An 18,407-nucleotide genomic window follows, 5' to 3' on the forward strand; every position below is an offset into this window, starting at 1 on the left:
TCAGTCATACAAACCCAAATTACACCTAAACATTTTTGGGAGGCTCCAATACTAGATGTTGGCAATAGTTAATGCTGGATGATGACATCACAGGTCAGGTGCTTTTTATAATTCTGTGTGCATTTCTTCTGAAATATTTTACAATGAAAGTTATTACTTTAAAAATAAGAAAAGTTCATTTAAAAATCCAGTGCCAGGTAATGTTTTGCTTCCTTTAGGAATTCTTTCGTTTTTTTTCCAGAATGAAAATGAGTATGATATTGACAGTTTGAACTTCAGAACTAATTTCAAATCTTTATTATTCACACACTTACATTTTTTCTTTTTTCTTGGTCCTAATTTTCTTTTTATATTCCAGTATTCACTAGTATACATCTTTGTAGAAAGCCAAAAGGGAAAAAGGAGGATATTAATGAGTAGCATAACTGTTTATAAGCACTCTTTGAGACCAGAAGGGCTGTCAATCTACCTGGGTTTAGCTGATGACATTCTCCTCCCAAATTTAATGGTCAGTGGGATTTAAAAATCAAAGCATAAATAAGTAAATACAAAAATTTATGATAGTTTATGAGAAAGAAAATGCAATTTCAAAAACATAAAAGGTTTATCAATTTTTTCTATCAGTTATAATAAAGGGAAATATTGCCAAAGGAAATGTTTTCACCCTTTGAACGATTTGTGTAAATATACAATTATTTCATAATGTTTGGTCAAATGTTAGTAATTTTCTTCAATATGAGTTGTCTTATTTCTTGAAGAAGGTCTTGCTACCAAAAAAAAAAATTGTGTGTGTAGATGATTTTAAATGTCCATGAAGGAATGAAACCTGAATGTGTATGAAAATTGCTGGGCTCAGCAAAAGTGAGCCAGGGCTAACCTGATACTAATAAGAAAGAAGCACAGCAACTGAGTTAGAAACTTGAATGTTGGATTATAACTATGCCTGACTACAAAAAAAAAAAAAAATTACCACAGAGTTGGGTGCATACTTATTGGATATGAGAGAGATAATACAGCATTATTTTTCCCACTGTTTTCTGTTTTTTAAAAAGTAACAATTATGAAGTAATCATGTAGTTATAAGAAAGTACTTTGGGGTACCCCCTGAGAGGAGTCAGGTCTTCAAGAGAGGGCTGGTTAGCAGGAAAGCCGAGTTGCACCTTCCTTGTCTCTAATTTACACTGCCTAAGGAGAAAGGTCCTTCAGAGCTTTTAAAGTCAAAGAGCAAATGGCTGGAGATCACGGCCGGGTTTTTCACAGTTGGTATTCCCGACAAATTTCCCATCCTTTGAGGTTAAGAAAGTGAAGGTTCTCTTGTGATTATAGGAGAAACCAAACTTCAGTAAAATGATAATAAATTTACATTAGATAATGATATATTTACTCTGTGTAAAAATATTAGCAATTTCTTTAGTTCTCACTCTATATATACATCTAGATTTAACTCAAAACATTGTCATTTGTTTAAATAATTAACGTGGCTAGGCTTTTTTTTTAGGGTTGAATATAATGGACTAGAAACTATGTTGTCCTGGTTCTTTTAGTAATACTGGTGATTGAGGAAAGCCTCCAAATCCATTTAGACTTATATGTATTCCCCAGGGGCCTCTGTCTGAATCCGAGCTGAAATGCGTAGGAGGCAAATTGATCTTTTACAGGGTTAGCTAACTGACCATTCCAACCCTACTGGATCAATTTTTATAAACTGGTTGTGACAACTCTCTTACCAGCAGGATTTGGGGACAATTCTGATTCAAGCCTTGTTAATTCTGACGCTTTAGCTTGGTGTTTATTGGTGGTGGGCAAGTTCTCAATGGTCTGTGGTCTTGCAGTTAGAACTTCCAAGGGTGAATGGGGCCCATTATTTGGAACAGAACCAGAAATCGTTGGCTGATATGCTTCATTTTTTGATCCACTTGGGCTTGAGGCGGACTGATGAGGAAGAAAAGGCTTTCTGTACTGGGAGGGCTTTGGGTCATCCTGAAATTCTGAGTCTCCTGCATCTTCTGTTCCATTCTTTGACCTGTCAGATTCTAAAACACTAAATTCTCCCACTTCCCGGCCATGAATTAGCCCAGGACTCTGAGGAAGTTCATCTTTCACTGCAGAGAATCTCACATGCTTTAATGGCTCCAATGAGTTTGAGAAAGAGTCATCTTCTAAAGAATGCTCCTTCTCAGAAATTCTCTCATGGATGGTTAGGCCAGATGACACGATTTTGCTTTTGGGTTCAAAGTTGTAACTTAAACGAAGAGTTTCCGAGTCTGTACTACTGGAACTGGAGTTACGCTTGAGGATCCCTCTTGGAGCCCCTCTTGCACTCATAGAGTCTGACCTTTGTCTAGGAAAAGACTGTTTATCATCTTGTTTTAAACCATCTGATTTGTAGATAAATTTTCTGGCTTTGGGGACTGGAGCCTTGATTTGGGACCCATTCACAGGCCCAGCTAGCACCGTCTGCTTTGATTTATCTAATTTTTGGCTTGAAATATCAGAGATAGATGACTTTTCTTTTGACTCTGGCAATTCACCTGAAAATAAAAATATATTAGGTAATGTATTAAATGGAGAGCAGCTCTACAATTTAAAATACTCATAAACTTAGTCTATATTTAGCAAAGAATATTAAAATAGTAAAGACAGTAGATAGCCTAAGTGAAGACCTAATATGAAAAGCTTTTAAAAATTCATGCAGCAGAACACAGAGGATTCTTAGGGCAATTAAAGTACTCTGTGATCTGATGGTGGATACATATCATTATACATTTGTCCAAGCCCATAGAGTATACTACACAAACAGTGATCCTCAATGTGTAAACTATCAACTTTGGGTGAAAATAATGCCTCAAAATAGTTTATCAGTTACAAAAAACTACCATTGTGATGGGGAATGTTAATAACAGGAGAGATAGAGTATACATGGGTAATATGTGTACCTTCAGCTCAATACTGTTTTAAAACAACTCCTCTAAAAAGCAAAGTCTATTTAAGAACTGATAAAGTTGGGCTGGGGATGTGGCTCAAGCGGTAGCACACTCGCCTGGCATGTGTGCAGCCTGGGTTCGATCCTCAGCACCACATACAAACAAAGATGTTGTGTCCGCCGAGAACTGAAAAATAAATATTAAAAAATTCTCTCTCTTTAAAAAAAAACCAAACTGATGAAGTTCATTGCATTGTAGATAGACCGCATATTTAAATTGCTGTGCTTTACATACTTTGTGGTATTTTATATTTAATATAAAGTTTTTAAAAAAGACTTACAAAGATGTTGTGTCTGCCGAGAACTGAAAAATATTAAAAAATTCTCTCTCTCTCTCTTTAAAAAAAAACAAACTGATGAAGTTCATTGCATTGTAGATAGACTGCATATTTAAATTGCTGTGCTTTAATACTTTGTGGTATTTTATATTTAATATAAAGTTAAAAAAAACTGAAAATTTCTCAAAGGAGCCTTACAGAAAAACATAGAAATCACTTTAAAAATTCTTGTTTTAAAATCAGAAAATGTAACTTGTATTTAAAAATAAAGAAAATCCTGGGGCTGGGGCTCTGTGGTAGAATGCCTGCCTAGCATGTGTGAGGTACTGGGTTTCATCTGAGCACCACATAAAAAAATAAACAAACAAACATATTATGTTCATATACAACTAAAAAAAATCTTTTATTAAAAAAAATCCTGACACCTAAAACAAAAATATTTTGTCCAAAAGTTAAAAAACAAACAAGTAACAAGTTCAAGTGATTTTTTTTCTACAAAATAGTTTATATACTATAAAGTATACCTCATGGAAAAATATACTAATATTAAAACAGGATAATTGACACCCCTAGTTCCACTGTTCATTTGTTAATTTTCTACCCCGACTAATCTTTAATTCCTATATCTGGTTTTGAAGAGATTGAATTATCTGGTATTTCCTTTTAATGGTATATAAGAACAGCAAAATTCTGTAAGAGACAAGCTTCAATCAATTAACTCGAAAACTTGATCAAATGTTCCTGGGCACCTGGGCTAATAATTGCAGATTAAAAGATCTTAACATTGCCAAGTGGCCTTTTATTATTATTATTCTAATTTGTTATATATGACACTGAAAAGCATTTCAATAAGGTAACCTCTTTAAACAGACAACTGTCAGCACATGGTAGGCATCAACAAATACTTTTAGGTTAAAGACTAAATGCTCTTTGTCAAATTTCCCGGTTTACTGATGTGGGAACCCAAGGCTTGGAGGTCACATAAGCAGCAGCAGCTCCACCACCGGAATGCAGAGACTTCCAGTTTCTAAAACTGCTTCCTCTCCCCCAGAGAAGAAACCAATAGGCATAGTGGAATAAGAAAACCATCAGTTCTTTTTACTTTCTCTGGGAAGTTATTTTAGTGAAAGGAACTCTGAGAATTTCCCTTAATTCAGATAGTAAAGATAAAAATATCTTGTCCTTAAAAATAATATTTACCCTCTTTTGAAATCTGAAATAAACCAGCTCTTCCATTTTTTGACTGCTCATTTTGGGTTTGTGGTGATAAGTGATCTTCTGGCAACTTAGGGCTATTAAATGGATTCTTCCTTTGCTGGAAAAAAAATGTTGTTTATTAAACTTAGTTTAAATACCATAGCAGCAACTCAGTGTTAGCAAATGCTTATCATCTCTAATATTTGATAGTTTTATTCAGACAATTTTATTATCTGGCATTTTTTGGGGGGGTGGGGGGAAGCTGATTATCTGGTTAGTGCAGAACTATCATATACAAGACCAAAAATAAAGGATCAGAAATGGGCATTCAAATCAAAATACCACATTTTATAGGTGAGAAAACATGGCCCTGGATATATCAAAGATTAGTCAAGGTTAAAGCAAACCTGGATCTGTAAACAGCTCAGATTCCCACCAGTGCTCTTTCTACCAAAAGGTAGGAAAAACAATGGCGATTAATCTTTCCTAAAGATTTAGAAGATGCTTTAGTTACCTTGAAGTGTTTCACTCATAGTTATGTTCAGTTCTAATGACAGAAAAGGTATTAGTAAATTGATATTTTCATAATTAATATAAAACTGAATAAATATCAGTGTTTACTATCTACAGTTTCACTAATTGGCAATTTCCTCCCAGGATTAAAACTCTAACAGATTCAGGAAGCTATCATTAAAAATAAGGACTGAAGTAGAACTAATAAGTCACATTCCATATGCCTAAAACAAACAGCATCAAATAGCTTCAGACTTTTTATTTGCTGGGACAAAAAATCTGGGTCTTCTGCAAAAAAAAAAAAAACATAGTATTCATCAATTTATCCACTGCAAGTAATTTCTTACAGTAAACAGTAAAAATTACATATATCTTGTACAAAAAGAAAAGTACTACAAAGTTGTCTTTATTTCATGGTGCTTTGATAGAATTAAAAAAAAAAAAAGGCATTCCCACCAAAATTGAGGTTTTTGGAGACTGGGCTGAATCTACCTTAGCTGGAGATCCAGTTGATTTCTTTGTGTTCTCCTGGGTCATATCAATTACAGTAGAAGCTGGATTCACCACACTGGGACTGCAAAAAAATTAGTAATTCAGACAACAAATCCTCACCCTTTCAGGAAGCATACATCTTGCCTCTTGAGTCAAAAGCTATTAAGGTAGGATAGGAGAGGAAGTTTGTAAAACCAAACCACCAGGCAGGGAAAGGGACTTGGAACTTAGGCAAAGGTAATGGTGGCACATAAATGAAAGGAAAGTATAAGACAAAAATATCCAGGAAACATGAAACTTTTATCACAGTGTGCAAAAGTTTCACAAGTTAAATCTGTAGAAATGAACTCACTTATCTCAAAATTAGAAGCTAAGAGTTAGTCACAGGCTAGAAAATGAGCAATTGATTTCATTGCTAAAATAAAGCCCCAATATTTGTGGCTCAATTCCATAAGGCAAGGCCAGAATAGCAATGCACCAAAGAAAAGGATCCGATGAGACAAGCCACTCAGAAAAGGGACAGAAAAGAGTAGGTCAGAGAAGCTGTGCAGAAAAGCTGGTGGGTTTGGGCAACTTACTGGGCCCTTTCCACTCACTTATCCAAGCTGGCCAGGTGAGTGCTTATTCAAATACAAAGAAATAGAGAGAAATAGAGCATGGAGAAGATGGTGGGAGAGTTGATGCCTGGAGCTAGTGTGGAGAAATGAGGAGGATTCTCTAGACTAATTCCCATCCCAGAAATAGGGCAGCCCTGAGTGAGAGTAAGGCCAGAGAGAAGGAGGAAGGTGAGTTGAACAGGCTCCTTCCAGAGCACCACTCCCTCCACTCTGAGTAAGAAGGGAAAAAGAGGGTCAAAGAGACCCCTGAGGGGAAGAAAAACAACCTGTTCAGACTGTCTGCTCCAGTGGCTTTGCCTTGGGCATAAGAGATGAAGTCATTATTGGCTGAAATCACTGTTAAACACCACCTGTTCTCTCAGTGACATCAATAGTAAAGAGCTTGGAAAATACCTAAGGAGTTGGCTTTCCCCAGAATTGAAGGCCCAGGAGAGGAGCAATTTGTTGCAAGGCAATGGAAATGTACCCAAGATTACTGTCACTAAATATGTGGGCTATATATGCCTGCAGCCTCACTTCCTTTCCTTACCTCTAAATCAAGCACAATTTTTATACAGTTAGTTCCAGGAAAGGAAAAGACTGAATTTGTTTGTGCACGTGCACGTGTGTGCATGTATGTGTGTATGTGTTTATGTATGTATGTGTGTTCGTGTGTATACACGACGTTACTGGGAACAGAATCCATAACCTCCCACATGCTAGGCAAGCACTGTATCACTGAATTACATGTCCCCCACTCCGCTCCATCCTTTTTATTTTTTACTTTGAAACAGGTCTTGCTACATTGTTGAATCTGGTCTTAAATTTAGAATTCTCCTGCCTCAGTCTTCAGAGTAAATGGGATTACAGAGTAAATGGGATTACTGGTCTTAAATTTAGAACCCTCCTGCCTTAGCCTTCAGAGTAAATGGGATTACAGTACCACTATCTCTGGGACTAGCTAAGGCTGAACTCTTAAGGAAGACATTCTTCCTTTCATCACCTTTCTAATTGTTTCAGAAAGGAATTATAACAGATGAAATAGACAAATATCAAATACAGCCTGATTGCATGGAGGAAAGTGGGGGAAAGAGATAAGAGGGGAATGGCAGGGAACAGAGGAGGAACTTAACAAAAGAACCAGAATTTGGACAAAAAGACACATTATAGGAGTCCTCTGTTGCTGTAATAGGAAGACACAAACTTGAGCTAAGTTATCTAGCAGGAAATGTGGGAAAAAAAACTGGTCATGGATAGAATTAGTGTTCATACAGTTAAAATAGCCATAACTAAGAACTGAAAAGCAATATCTCTTAAATATCATTTTAAGAAGCGAGTGAGTAATAAAAGGAACAACATCCTTATGGCAAATACTATACTCAGTTTCTCAGTGTTCTGTATGATTTACCTTGGTAAATAGTGATGTAATGAGAGGACCTGAGCCAAGCGCTAGTAGTTAGGGTTTTCATGGAACACACATTGTCCTCCTTTCCCCTTCTTGCTCCCCAAGCCCAGAAGATAAGTAGAACCTCTACATTCTTTTTCCTCTGCTCATTGGAATCTGGTTCCTACACTTTCAGGTCCTAGCCTCAACTGCTCAGACTGTACATCATATTGATCCTCCTTCCTGGAAGTGAATCCAGTCTCTTTCCTACTGAATTCTATCCACCTCTGCATTTCATGTCTACTATGCCTCCTCATTCTGTATGTACATATCTTATCATTTATAGTAAACCGGGAAATCACTCAAGAGAAACTTGACCATCTTTATGTTTTGCACAGTCCCTAGGACATGACTGGTGAAGGCGGCATCAGACATATGGCCAGGGTTTTTTGTTTGTTTGTTTTTAATCTGTGTTTTGTTTTTGTTTTTGCCAACAATGAAGCAGATTATTTAGGTGCTAAACAAAATGTCTTTGTTCATGCTATTTGGTGGGGTAGGGGGAAAGGAAGAAACAAAGCAGTCAGAACACATGGACAGACACCACAATGCCAGAAACACACAGTATTCATGGGGTTACCTTGTGGTTAGGATGGGGGGGGGAATGGGATGGGGGTAGGAAACTTGGTTAGTTACAGGTCACAGTCAGTTTAAATGAAAAAATTAAACCTAGAGTCTTTTGCCTCAGACTCTATCCAAAAACACAGCTACTTCCTAGTAGCTTTGCTTCCCTCAAGGAATACTACAATGTTTTGTTTGCCTGTCCTTTATTAAGCAATGATCATTGCAGTAACCATCTTATTCTCAATTGATTCTTGCAACATTATGTGGCATGTGTCATTCTCCCCACTTGTTAGAAAACTCTGGCTTGAAGAGGTTATATGACCTACTGAAAGTCACAAAATTAGTTTGTGCAAGAGCTGGGGATTTGAGTCCAGGTGTCTGATTCCAGAGGCAAAAATAGCAGTGGTAGGCTTTTCTGTCTCTGATTTCCTGCATTATTAAAGCAGTGGTTTATGGCAAAAAAGACTGAAGTCAAGTGCCAGGGGTGCTTTATTTCAGTGATTCTCACATCTGTTCTTCTTTGTCACCTGTACTGGCAACTCCCTTATTTTTGTCAACTGTATGCACTTCATATGTGGTCTCTGAAAGCTCCACTCCCCTAATCCATTCAGTATACCACCACTACGCTGGAACGGTCCAAAACACAACCCAGGGTCCTGGCTTCTGCTCACTACCTTACCCTGGATCCCCAAAGCCTGTGAAATTCAGTTGGAACTACTCAGCAAGGCACTAGAGAAAAACCATCATCTACCCCCAATATACATTCCCACTCCTCCTCCTCTGTTGACCATTCATATTAAAAAAAAAAGTCCAGTTACATCTTATCCTAGAACCTCACCTGACTGCTATTTCCACTCAATCAGCCCCCCAGCCCCTCCCTCTGCCAAAAACAATCCCTGTCATCTTCAAATCCAGTCTCAGTCTCACTGCCTGGATCATCCCAGCTGATTATGAATCTCCCTTATCCCAGTTATTACAGCATATTTTATTGGTATTTCATATTAGAAATATGTTCCATGCCTGACACTATTTGTTTTATTGTGGTCAGATCTTTATATATGAATGCATCATTTTTCCTAAGAGAATGCAGTTTCTTTATAGATAAATACTATGTCTTTCTTAGAATTCCTCCCAGAGGGTGGTAGACTGTGTCTAGAATATAAAAGTCACCCAATACACTCCATATGATAAGATTTTTAAACTGTGAACAAACTTAATTCTATACCCCATGCTCTGTAACTTTCTCCTTTCAGGCATTATTCAAAAAGGGCTTGCAATAAGTAGTACTTAGACAAAATTAGTTTTACTTTGTTAAGAAGATTATTAAAATATTAGATGATGATAATATTTATAGAACCAGAAATCAATTCTGCAAGTTTTTTTTTCTTCTTCCACATGTTTTTGTCTTGATCTTTCCCTTTGGATGGTAAGTTCCCTGGGAGCTCATGCTGTGTCTCATCCCCAGCACCCAGCACTGTGTTCACACTCAATGAAGCTTGAACGAATAAACAAATCAAGAAATGATGAGTAAGGCTCAGGGATGAGTGAGGGAAGCAAATTAAAAAATATGTTATGATATGCCCTTTCGGTCAGTATTATTTTTTGGTAAAATATTATTTGTGGACACACATAGTCTTCTAGTGCTACCACAGTTCATGCTAAAGAATTATTGAGCACAATTATTCCCATCAGTGTATAAGGCATTTAAAACATTTTTAATTGATGCATTATCATCATACCTAGTAATAGGAATCCTTATGCCATATTTGTACATGTACATAATATAATTTGATCAATCTTTTTTTTCCAGTATCTTTCTTTCAAAACTTCTCCCTCTCCCTGATCCATTTATATATGAGGCATTTTGATTTCTCAGTGAAATTATTTCTACCACAATTTGAGTAAATACAAGATCCGTTAGGATTAAATATTCTCTAAAGAGCTTGATATATGTGACTCTATAGGCCTTACCTCCTAGAAATGCAATCTTCATATTATTATATTTGCTATCAGTACTAAAGAAAACTATCAGATGCATTGTCCTGTAGATTGGCTCAATTTCTACCCTACCACTGAGAGTAGGCTAGGTACCTTATACTGATATTATCACTGAGGGTAAGGCAAGGAGCTTCTCCTGCTGGATGGGAGAAATGGACATATACAAACAAAAACCTTCCAGGAAGACGCATTAGTGGGGACAACGACATCATTTCAGAGCTAAAGATGTGATTTTAATTGGTTGGTTCCCATTCAACAAAGCTTAAGAGAGAGATTGGGCAGAAGCATCACACAAGCACAGACAGTGAAGCTCAGACCAGCATTCTGGTTAAATACACTGACTTACAAAATTTTGTTTTAATTTGACAAAAACAGTGTTAGATGCAGATGCGTAGTTTTGCTTATAAGAAAACTCCTCATTTTATCACTATTTCATAGATAAGGGCTCAGAAGTAAACCTATCAACTCCATGGAATGAAAATAATGAAGTATTTATACTGAACTCACTTTGGAAACATTGTCTGGAGCTGCTTTTGACTAACATATATTCTGAACCTCTGTAGCAGCCAAGCCCCCGCCCCCCAACCTCTATGCCTTCTAGTTCTCCATCTTGAATGCTTTTCTTTCAGAGTCCTACAAATTTGAGAAGACTTTCAAATCCTCCATCTTCTTATAATCATCAGTGCTCATGGTGATACTTCTGAAGTGAGAGATTCTTAGTAAAGCAAAGCCATGCAATCCAGATGCTTTAATTCTGTTCTTACTTCCTAATTTTGTTTCCTTTCTCTTCTCTTTTCTCTACTTCCTCTATGGGATCCAAACCACTTCATTTGGTCATTCCTTTATTCACTCATTTGTTTCCTCATGACTCCTCACTCACCATTTAATCATTATCTCATCAAATATTCATTAATTTATTCACTCACCCAAGTCTCTCCCTATTCTTCATTCAACTCATTTTACAAAATACGTATTGGGCACTATTCAAAGTGCTAGGATTAGGGTGGTGAACAAAACAAGAAAAATACACAGGGAATGAAAAGTCCTTTTCCTAATGGACCTGCGAGAGGGAACAACACCCACACATGAAAATCAACATGATTTCATGCAGTGCTAAGTACAATGAAGTCCAATAAGAGAGAGTAAGGGCATTCTTTTGTTTTTACTGGGAACCTACCATGTGCCAGACGCACACGAAGTTAGATGATTAGGACACAGTAGTGAGAAGAATTCAGGCCTTCAACTCTGAGAGAGCAAAGCAGTGATACTCAGTCCTGGGAATTTGGAGTTTTAAAAATTCCCTGGATAATTCTGGCATACAGACCACAGTTCAGAACCTCTTCACCTAATAACCCAAATATCCTATAGCAATTCTTATATATTTCTGTGTGCCTATAAATTCTTCAAATTCCTTCTAATCTCACCTCTACAACTCTGTCATGTCTCCTTCTTTCTCCATTTCCTTATAATGTCCTATTTTAACTGTAAGACACCAACCTACACAGTTGCCAAAAGGATGGCGATAAAAAGTAAACTTGATTTAAAAAAAAAAAAAAAAGTCACTTGGTGATTCCTGTGACTTAAAGGATAAGCCCAGCCTTTTGGCCTCTGTACAAGACTCTTTGCCATCTGATACCAGTTTCTTTCTACACATGTGTCCAACACATACACACTTACACACACACACACACACAGAGAGAGAGAGAGAGAGAGAGAGAGAGAGAGAGAGAGAGAGAGAGAGAGAGAGAGAATGCCATGCCAGAACGCTTCCAGGTCTCCAGCATGCCAGTCCTTACTGGACCCCCATGCCGGTACCATCCTCTCCCTGTGTCTACCATAGCCTTTTTCATCATTCAAGAATCACCTCAAATACAACCACCTCCAGAAGTTCCCAGACAATCCCTCCCCTACACTGGACACAGCACTGCTATTTGTTCTTTTATGGCCTTTATTTTTGGTACCAGGGATTGAACTCAAGGCACTTGACCACTGAGCCACATCCCCAGCCCTGTTTTATATTTTATTTAGAGACAGGTTCTCACTGCATTGCTTAGCACCTCGCTGTTGCTGAGGTTGGTTGTAACTCGAAATCCTCCTGTCTCAGCCTCTGGAGCTGCTGGGATTACAGGTGTATGCCACCGCACCCAGCTCTTTCATGGCTTTTTAAATACTGTTGTCACACCAATCACAATTTATAATTATATGTGTCAGCCTCTCCTCCAAACAATGGACTCCTCAAAGACAGGGACCAGACCTTAGTCACCTTTGAACTCTTCATTACCATGATGTATACAATTAAATACTCAATAATGTTGACTAACCAAATAAATGACTGTATTAAAAATGAACTAGTAACCCAAAGAATGAATGCAAGCAAGGTACAAATCAGTGCTTTCAATCAGTTGCCCATAAGAGTATTTAAATACTTTATTTCCAATAAATATCCTAAAAGCAAAATTAAGCAACATATGGATTAACGCTTCTATTTTCACCATTCATACATATTATCTTTCTTTTTCCTACTTTTCTCCACATCTCTCATACTTTTTCTGGCCTCTTTTTTCAGTGGCTCAGGTTGGCCAACTGTATATCCCTGGCTAATATATATATATCAGGAAGTGAAATTAGGAATGTTTAACCACTAAGCTGCATCCTCAGCCACCACTCCACCTTTTAAATTTTACTTAGAGACAGCATTTTATAAGTTCCTTAGGGCCTCACTAAGTTGCTGAGGCTGACTTGAACTTGCAATCCTCCAGCCTCAGCCTCCAAGCCACTGGGATTACAGGTATGTGCCACCGCACCCAGCTCTCTAGATACTTTTGCTACCACAAAAAACAGTCACTAATCTCTGACTGATGATATCTGTTACTAGGGCTGCTTTCTTAGTGCACTGTCAGGGCACTGAGATGCCCAATACTCTTAATATAACTCTTTTTCCACCTATGAACTTGCCTCTTTTGGTTGAAGATTCTGTTCTTTATCAGGATGCTTAAGATAATTCTTAAATTTTTTGGAAACCATTAGAACCAAGAATTTTTCTAATAGAAAAGTCTGCATAATATGGGAGCCAAGCACCTGGCAGATATCCAATCTCCGCCTTGCTGTAATGTCCTCATCTATGCTAAATGCCAGATGATAGGACTTGAGCTGCATGTTAGGACAGTATAAACAAGTCTATACTCATGTTTCAGTAAGGTGACCACTAAAAAAAGGAAAGAAGTTTAAAATTTCCAGCTATACAGGCTCAAGTTATTTTTAAAAGGCAAATATTGTTTAGGGTAGAATTCATGTTAGATCCCTTCAAGGAGAAAGGAAACCACCATCAAGCAACTAAGGGGTGTGGGATAGAGAAGGGTAGAAGAGGAGAAGCCAGAAGGAGGAAAGAACTGGAAAGCTTGGAGCATACTTGGGTAACTATCATTTTTTCAGAGGTCTGAGCTGGCCTGTTTGTAGCTGCAGAGCCAAGACAATATAAACTAGCCAAGGGGCCAGTCCTTAAAGAGATAGTCTTAAAGGGAGGTGAGGTGAGGAGAGAGGAGGAGAGGGGAAGGGAGGTGAGGAGAGGGAAGGAGAGGGGAGGTGGTCAGTATATCTCCAGGGTCATCAGTCTAAGGAAGTACCAGTTATAGAGATCTAAGGCCCTGGTCAGTAGAGGCTACTAGACTCTCTATACCCAGAGCACCCAAACTTGTTTCACAGAACTTGTAACCTCAAGTGACAAAGAAGGGGCTTCTTGTCCCAGAACAGACCTGCCTCTAGAGTCAGGACACATTATATAAGCAGGATCCTGACTCATGTGGGAAGAGCTGCTTAAATCTTTATTCTGTACTCCCCACCTTGACTCAGCCAAGTCCTGTGGCTTATTGTGCACATGTTCAACAATTATTTGGGAAGGGTGACACAAGGTACTATAAATATGTGGTTCATGGACCAGTGTCAATCCATGAACTTATCACTGATTCGCAATGAAAAAGTACAGAAATGGAGAGTGTATGTTGGGAATCATTTATAGCTATTTTCTGAGATATTCCACCACATGATCAGTGGTTCATTGCTTTCTGCATTTCAGTTTTATAATTTATGAAAGGTGACAATCTATAATGATTAGAAATAAAAATTTTTAAACAGGTCCTTCACTAGTTTATGAAGTGCTGATCCAACTGATACTGCCTTGCTGAAAGTCAATAATCAGGATTTGAACTGTGAGTGTTTGCTGCTCTAAAGGGAACCTTATCCTCTGCTCATAAACCTCTGCTTCCTAGTGCTACAGGTGCAAACAAAAGGGAGTTCAGAAAGAATGTGGTAGCTGCTAAAGCTTGACTACATGCTGGGTACCCATAATGTTATAACTCTTCATGGAGAGGGCCCCACAGAATTGTTTCCACGAAAGAAAGAAGGACCATGGCACCAAGCCTATTGGAAAAACTCCTTCAGAGCTGGCAATATTCAGCCACTGTGGCCTCACACTTCCTAACTCCTGGCTAAGAAAATATTAACAGGTATTGAGTCATTCCATTGAAACTCACTTAGTCTGAAAGTACAAATACACTTACCACACCCAATTCACAAAGGTTAAAGTATAAGAAACACCGCAGGAATTTAATACCAAGTAAAGCAGTCATTTCTGACTTGGAAAGGAGGAAGTAAAAAGTAGCTCCTCCTACAATTCTAAGTGATTAGCACCATGCCACATCTTATAGGGTTGCTCTTTAATGAGCAAAACATGCTGGATACATCTAACACTTTTATACTTGCCTTCTTGACCATGCTTATCCGTGTAATAACATCATTATAATGCCACCTGGAAATTGTCAACCTTCCTTCTTCCTGGGAAATCCTAAGTGATTCCCACACTTTATTTCATTGAATCTCACAATATCCTAGTCAGGCAGGTAACTCTGTTCTGATTTACAAATAAAACCCCAAAGATTTGTAAGCAGTCACACAAGGAATGCAGAAAATAATGCAGATGCAAATCATGGAAGTTATTATCCTCAAAGCAAGAAAGACTGAGGGAATGCCCACCAGTCCCATGGAGTCAAGAGAAAAATGAGGTGGGCTCCGCTGTCCCTCAAGCCCTTTGATATGGAAGAGTTCTTGTAAGGAGAATTGGAAGACTGACAAAATAAAACTGTGCAATGAGTTAAGTGAATCCCTGATGTCCCCAAATCTTCTTTCCTCTTCAGTGGTACTTGATCCTTCTTCCCTCAGCTAGTCGATGCTGAGGTGCTCCTCTGCCCCTGTTATACCTGGCTCTTAAGAGTCACACTCAGCTCCTTGGTGGGGAATCTAAATGACTGTGTTCTTTCTCCCCAGGTTTCTAATACTTCAGGTCTCATCTTTCTTTATGAAAGTAAGGCCTTCATCCATTAGAGGGATTGCAAGCACTTGGTAGATGGTGAGACACGAAGGGGGCAAGAATAGAATGCTCCTCACACCCTTTCTTGTGTTTCCTGAAATATCTGTTTATATTTGATAGCCCATGCTTCCATTTATTGAGTATTCACTATGTGCTATAGACTGCATTAAGATTCTATATTCACTAGCTAATTAACTTGCCAATAATCATATTAGCATGCTATTATTATTCCATTTTACAGCTGTAGAAATAAAAGTCCAGGAATTTGAATCAGTACTACTGCAAGGTCATAGTATCAATTAGTAATTACTACTGAGATGTTTTACCTTCTAGCCAAACTCACATAAAAGAGAACATTACAAATCATCCTGGGGAGATACAGGGGAGCCCACCATTCATGGGAAACCATTGGAAAATGGGTTAATAATAGGTACTTTAATAGAGTCAGTGTCCATTATCCAACTTTCCTCATCTTTGACTCTGAAATGCGTAGAGATACCTATACTGCACACCCTTCCCCTCACCTATTATCTATTTGGGAATATCTCTGACCCCAGGCCCTTTAGTCTTGCACTCTAGCTCAGAGACTGTCCCACCAGCAAATTAATCAACTCCATCCCAACTGTAGGCTCTGAATTGAATCGTCTTGACTGAAGATCTAAAGATGATATGCAACTGCCCCTTCCACCAAAGGGTATCCACTGTACTCTAAAGGGACAGACATTAATGGGAAAATTCTGAAACACCTAAAAGCAAATCACCATGGCTCAAAAGTCTGTGGCAACTTAGTCTCACAAATGGCTACCTCTTAGGAAGGATGTCAGATGAACATTTTAATTGACCAGATGAAAACATGTATGGAAAACAAAACAAAAAAAATCACAACTGAAAAATTGAGGTATTCTACACACTAGTTTTCACCATTGCCTTTTGGGTATATATTATTCCTATTTATATTCCTATTTATATACCCAAAAGGCAGCGGACTCAGAGGTTATTGACCATGACATCCCATTGTCACATCATTTATAAATGGTAGGCTTAAGTTCTGAATTCATGTCCGTCTGGTTCTTGTGCTTGAGCTTGTTCCATTCTACCATAGGTTAGACTCTCGTTATTTCTTGCTCTCTGAGGGAAATGACTTATTCCCCTGTATTCATTTTGGAACATTTTGTCCTATTCTGAAGAGAAATTTTAGTATAAATGAAAAACAGCTATTGCTGGTGCTGAAAGAAATCACCATTTAGCATTTTAATTTTAAGATTCAGCAATTTAGGCTTTGTTTCCAAGAGGATCCAGAATTCTCTCAACACTACCCACTTCCACATGTCCATGACACCAGCCCAGCATTTATATTCATAGCCCACATTTTGCCCATACAACATACCAAGCCATGAAACCCCCTTCAAGCAGCAGCTCTCCTAATAAGCTCTGCCTCACCTTGGGCTTGGTGGTGCTCCATCTTCTTTTGGCTCTTCTACAGCACCAGCTAGCTCTGGGGGAGGGAAAGCATCTTTGTTGACATTATTCACCCAGCTTTCCTTTGCCTCAGTTGCTCTGTCCTTACTCTGCTCCGCTGAAATAGGAAACAATGAAGGCAGGAAGGTTTATCTCTCACCTCTACAATCTACAATTCTCTTATAGGCTCCTATCATTAAGGACTTAAATCTGAATCTCAGGCCTTCTGAGTGCCAAGCCAATCACTGAGTCTTAGGATCAGAAATACATCTTTGAAAGAAGTCAGTAGGTTCCCTTAACATCAGCTCCTCTGCCCAAGCACAGTCTCCTAAGAACATGGGAGTACATTTAAATGTGCAGGTAACTCCAGGAGCTGTTAGAGCAAAATTCTAACTGCCTCTAGGTTAATCTGATCTTAATCAGTCAGGATTGAATGTACATAGCCAGGCATGAGGTACTTATTGGATTGAAGTACCATCCTTACTGTAAATTTACTGAACATCTACAATATATCCAACATGATGTTTAGCTGTGGGATCTGAAATCCCAGCTCTGCCATTTGGCAACAACATGATCTTGGGTAAAGGGATTTAACTTCTCTGAGCCCCATCCACAGTATTGGGGAAATAATGCCTAAGAAGACTGCTGCTATGTTAGAAATAATATTAGACACTCAGAGGTAATAGCTATTTTCCTTCTTGCATACAGGCGAGTCTTGGACAGGGGTTTATGCTGACTAACCCAGAGTTAGAGAGAAAGTACACAGTAATTATTTAACGAACTCAAAATAATTCTAAATAAGCTCTCAAAATATTACATTTATAGATCCTTAAATAAATAATGTACTTTGGTGAGCAAAGGAATGCTCAATATCAAGATCATTGAATAAGGAGGCTGATTTCTTCCTGTCTAAACCTTTTTACCTTACTCAGAAGGCTCTGAATTTTCAGAAGTATAAGTCAATGAAGAGGTGGTAGATCTCTTATATACCCCGAGTATCTACGCTACTACAATTCAACATGGTGCCTAAAGGGCTTCCTGTGTTCCTCTACACAACACTGAGTTACTTGGCTCTACCCTAGTCCATCTGAATCCAGGGAAGAGGATGTTGAGGGCCACACACTATGGGAAGCATAATTCCAAATGTTTTCCCAAGGCAGATTTCAGCAATGATTCCGCCACCATCCCCCTCTCCCTTCCCGAAAAAAAATGCTAGCTATAAGCACATCAGCCAATTCAACTCACTTGCCACTTGGAGCCTCTTCTTTCTCATGGATGCTCTGATAATATCGGCACCATGGATTTTATCTCTGTGCCTTTTTGCCTTGGCTTCATAAAACCATTGGCCACTCATATTCTTCAGCTGCTGGTCATCCTTAATTTTTTCAGGCAAATGCCTACAAAAGGAAAAGAGATTTACTTCACTAAGAACCCACAGTAAATAAATGAGTTCACTGTGACACTGCATAAAGAAATTTGTAAACATACAGGAAAAATGAAGCTCGCAACATTTTATGCCATAAAT

General features: G+C 38.2%; 1 protein-coding gene across 10 annotated transcripts in view; it reads right to left on the minus strand.

Moving 5' to 3' along the window:
• The window catches only part of Sytl2 (synaptotagmin like 2), a 60,300-nt gene that overhangs the window by 33,160 nt on the left and 8,733 nt on the right, over positions 1-18,407 (minus strand). For 8 of the 10 annotated variants that reach the window (XM_026384694.2, XM_026384695.2, XM_026384693.2 and 5 more), the window contains exons 2-6: positions 18,128-18,279; positions 16,865-17,000; positions 5,464-5,545; positions 4,462-4,576; positions 1,728-2,531 (exon numbers count right to left, since the gene is read on the minus strand). In XM_026384694.2, coding sequence (XP_026240479.2) covers positions 1,728-2,531; positions 4,462-4,576; positions 5,464-5,545; positions 16,865-17,000; positions 18,128-18,279 — 1,289 coding nt within the window. The remainder of the gene's footprint in view (positions 1-1,727; positions 2,532-4,461; positions 4,577-5,463; positions 5,546-16,864; positions 17,001-18,127; positions 18,280-18,407) is intronic. The other 2 variants (XM_077797661.1, XM_077797660.1) reach the window with 1 other exon arrangement.

This window comes from Urocitellus parryii, chromosome 4 (genome assembly GCF_045843805.1).
Source record: "Urocitellus parryii isolate mUroPar1 chromosome 4, mUroPar1.hap1, whole genome shotgun sequence".
NCBI classification, from domain to species: Eukaryota; Metazoa; Chordata; class Mammalia; order Rodentia; family Sciuridae; genus Urocitellus; species Urocitellus parryii.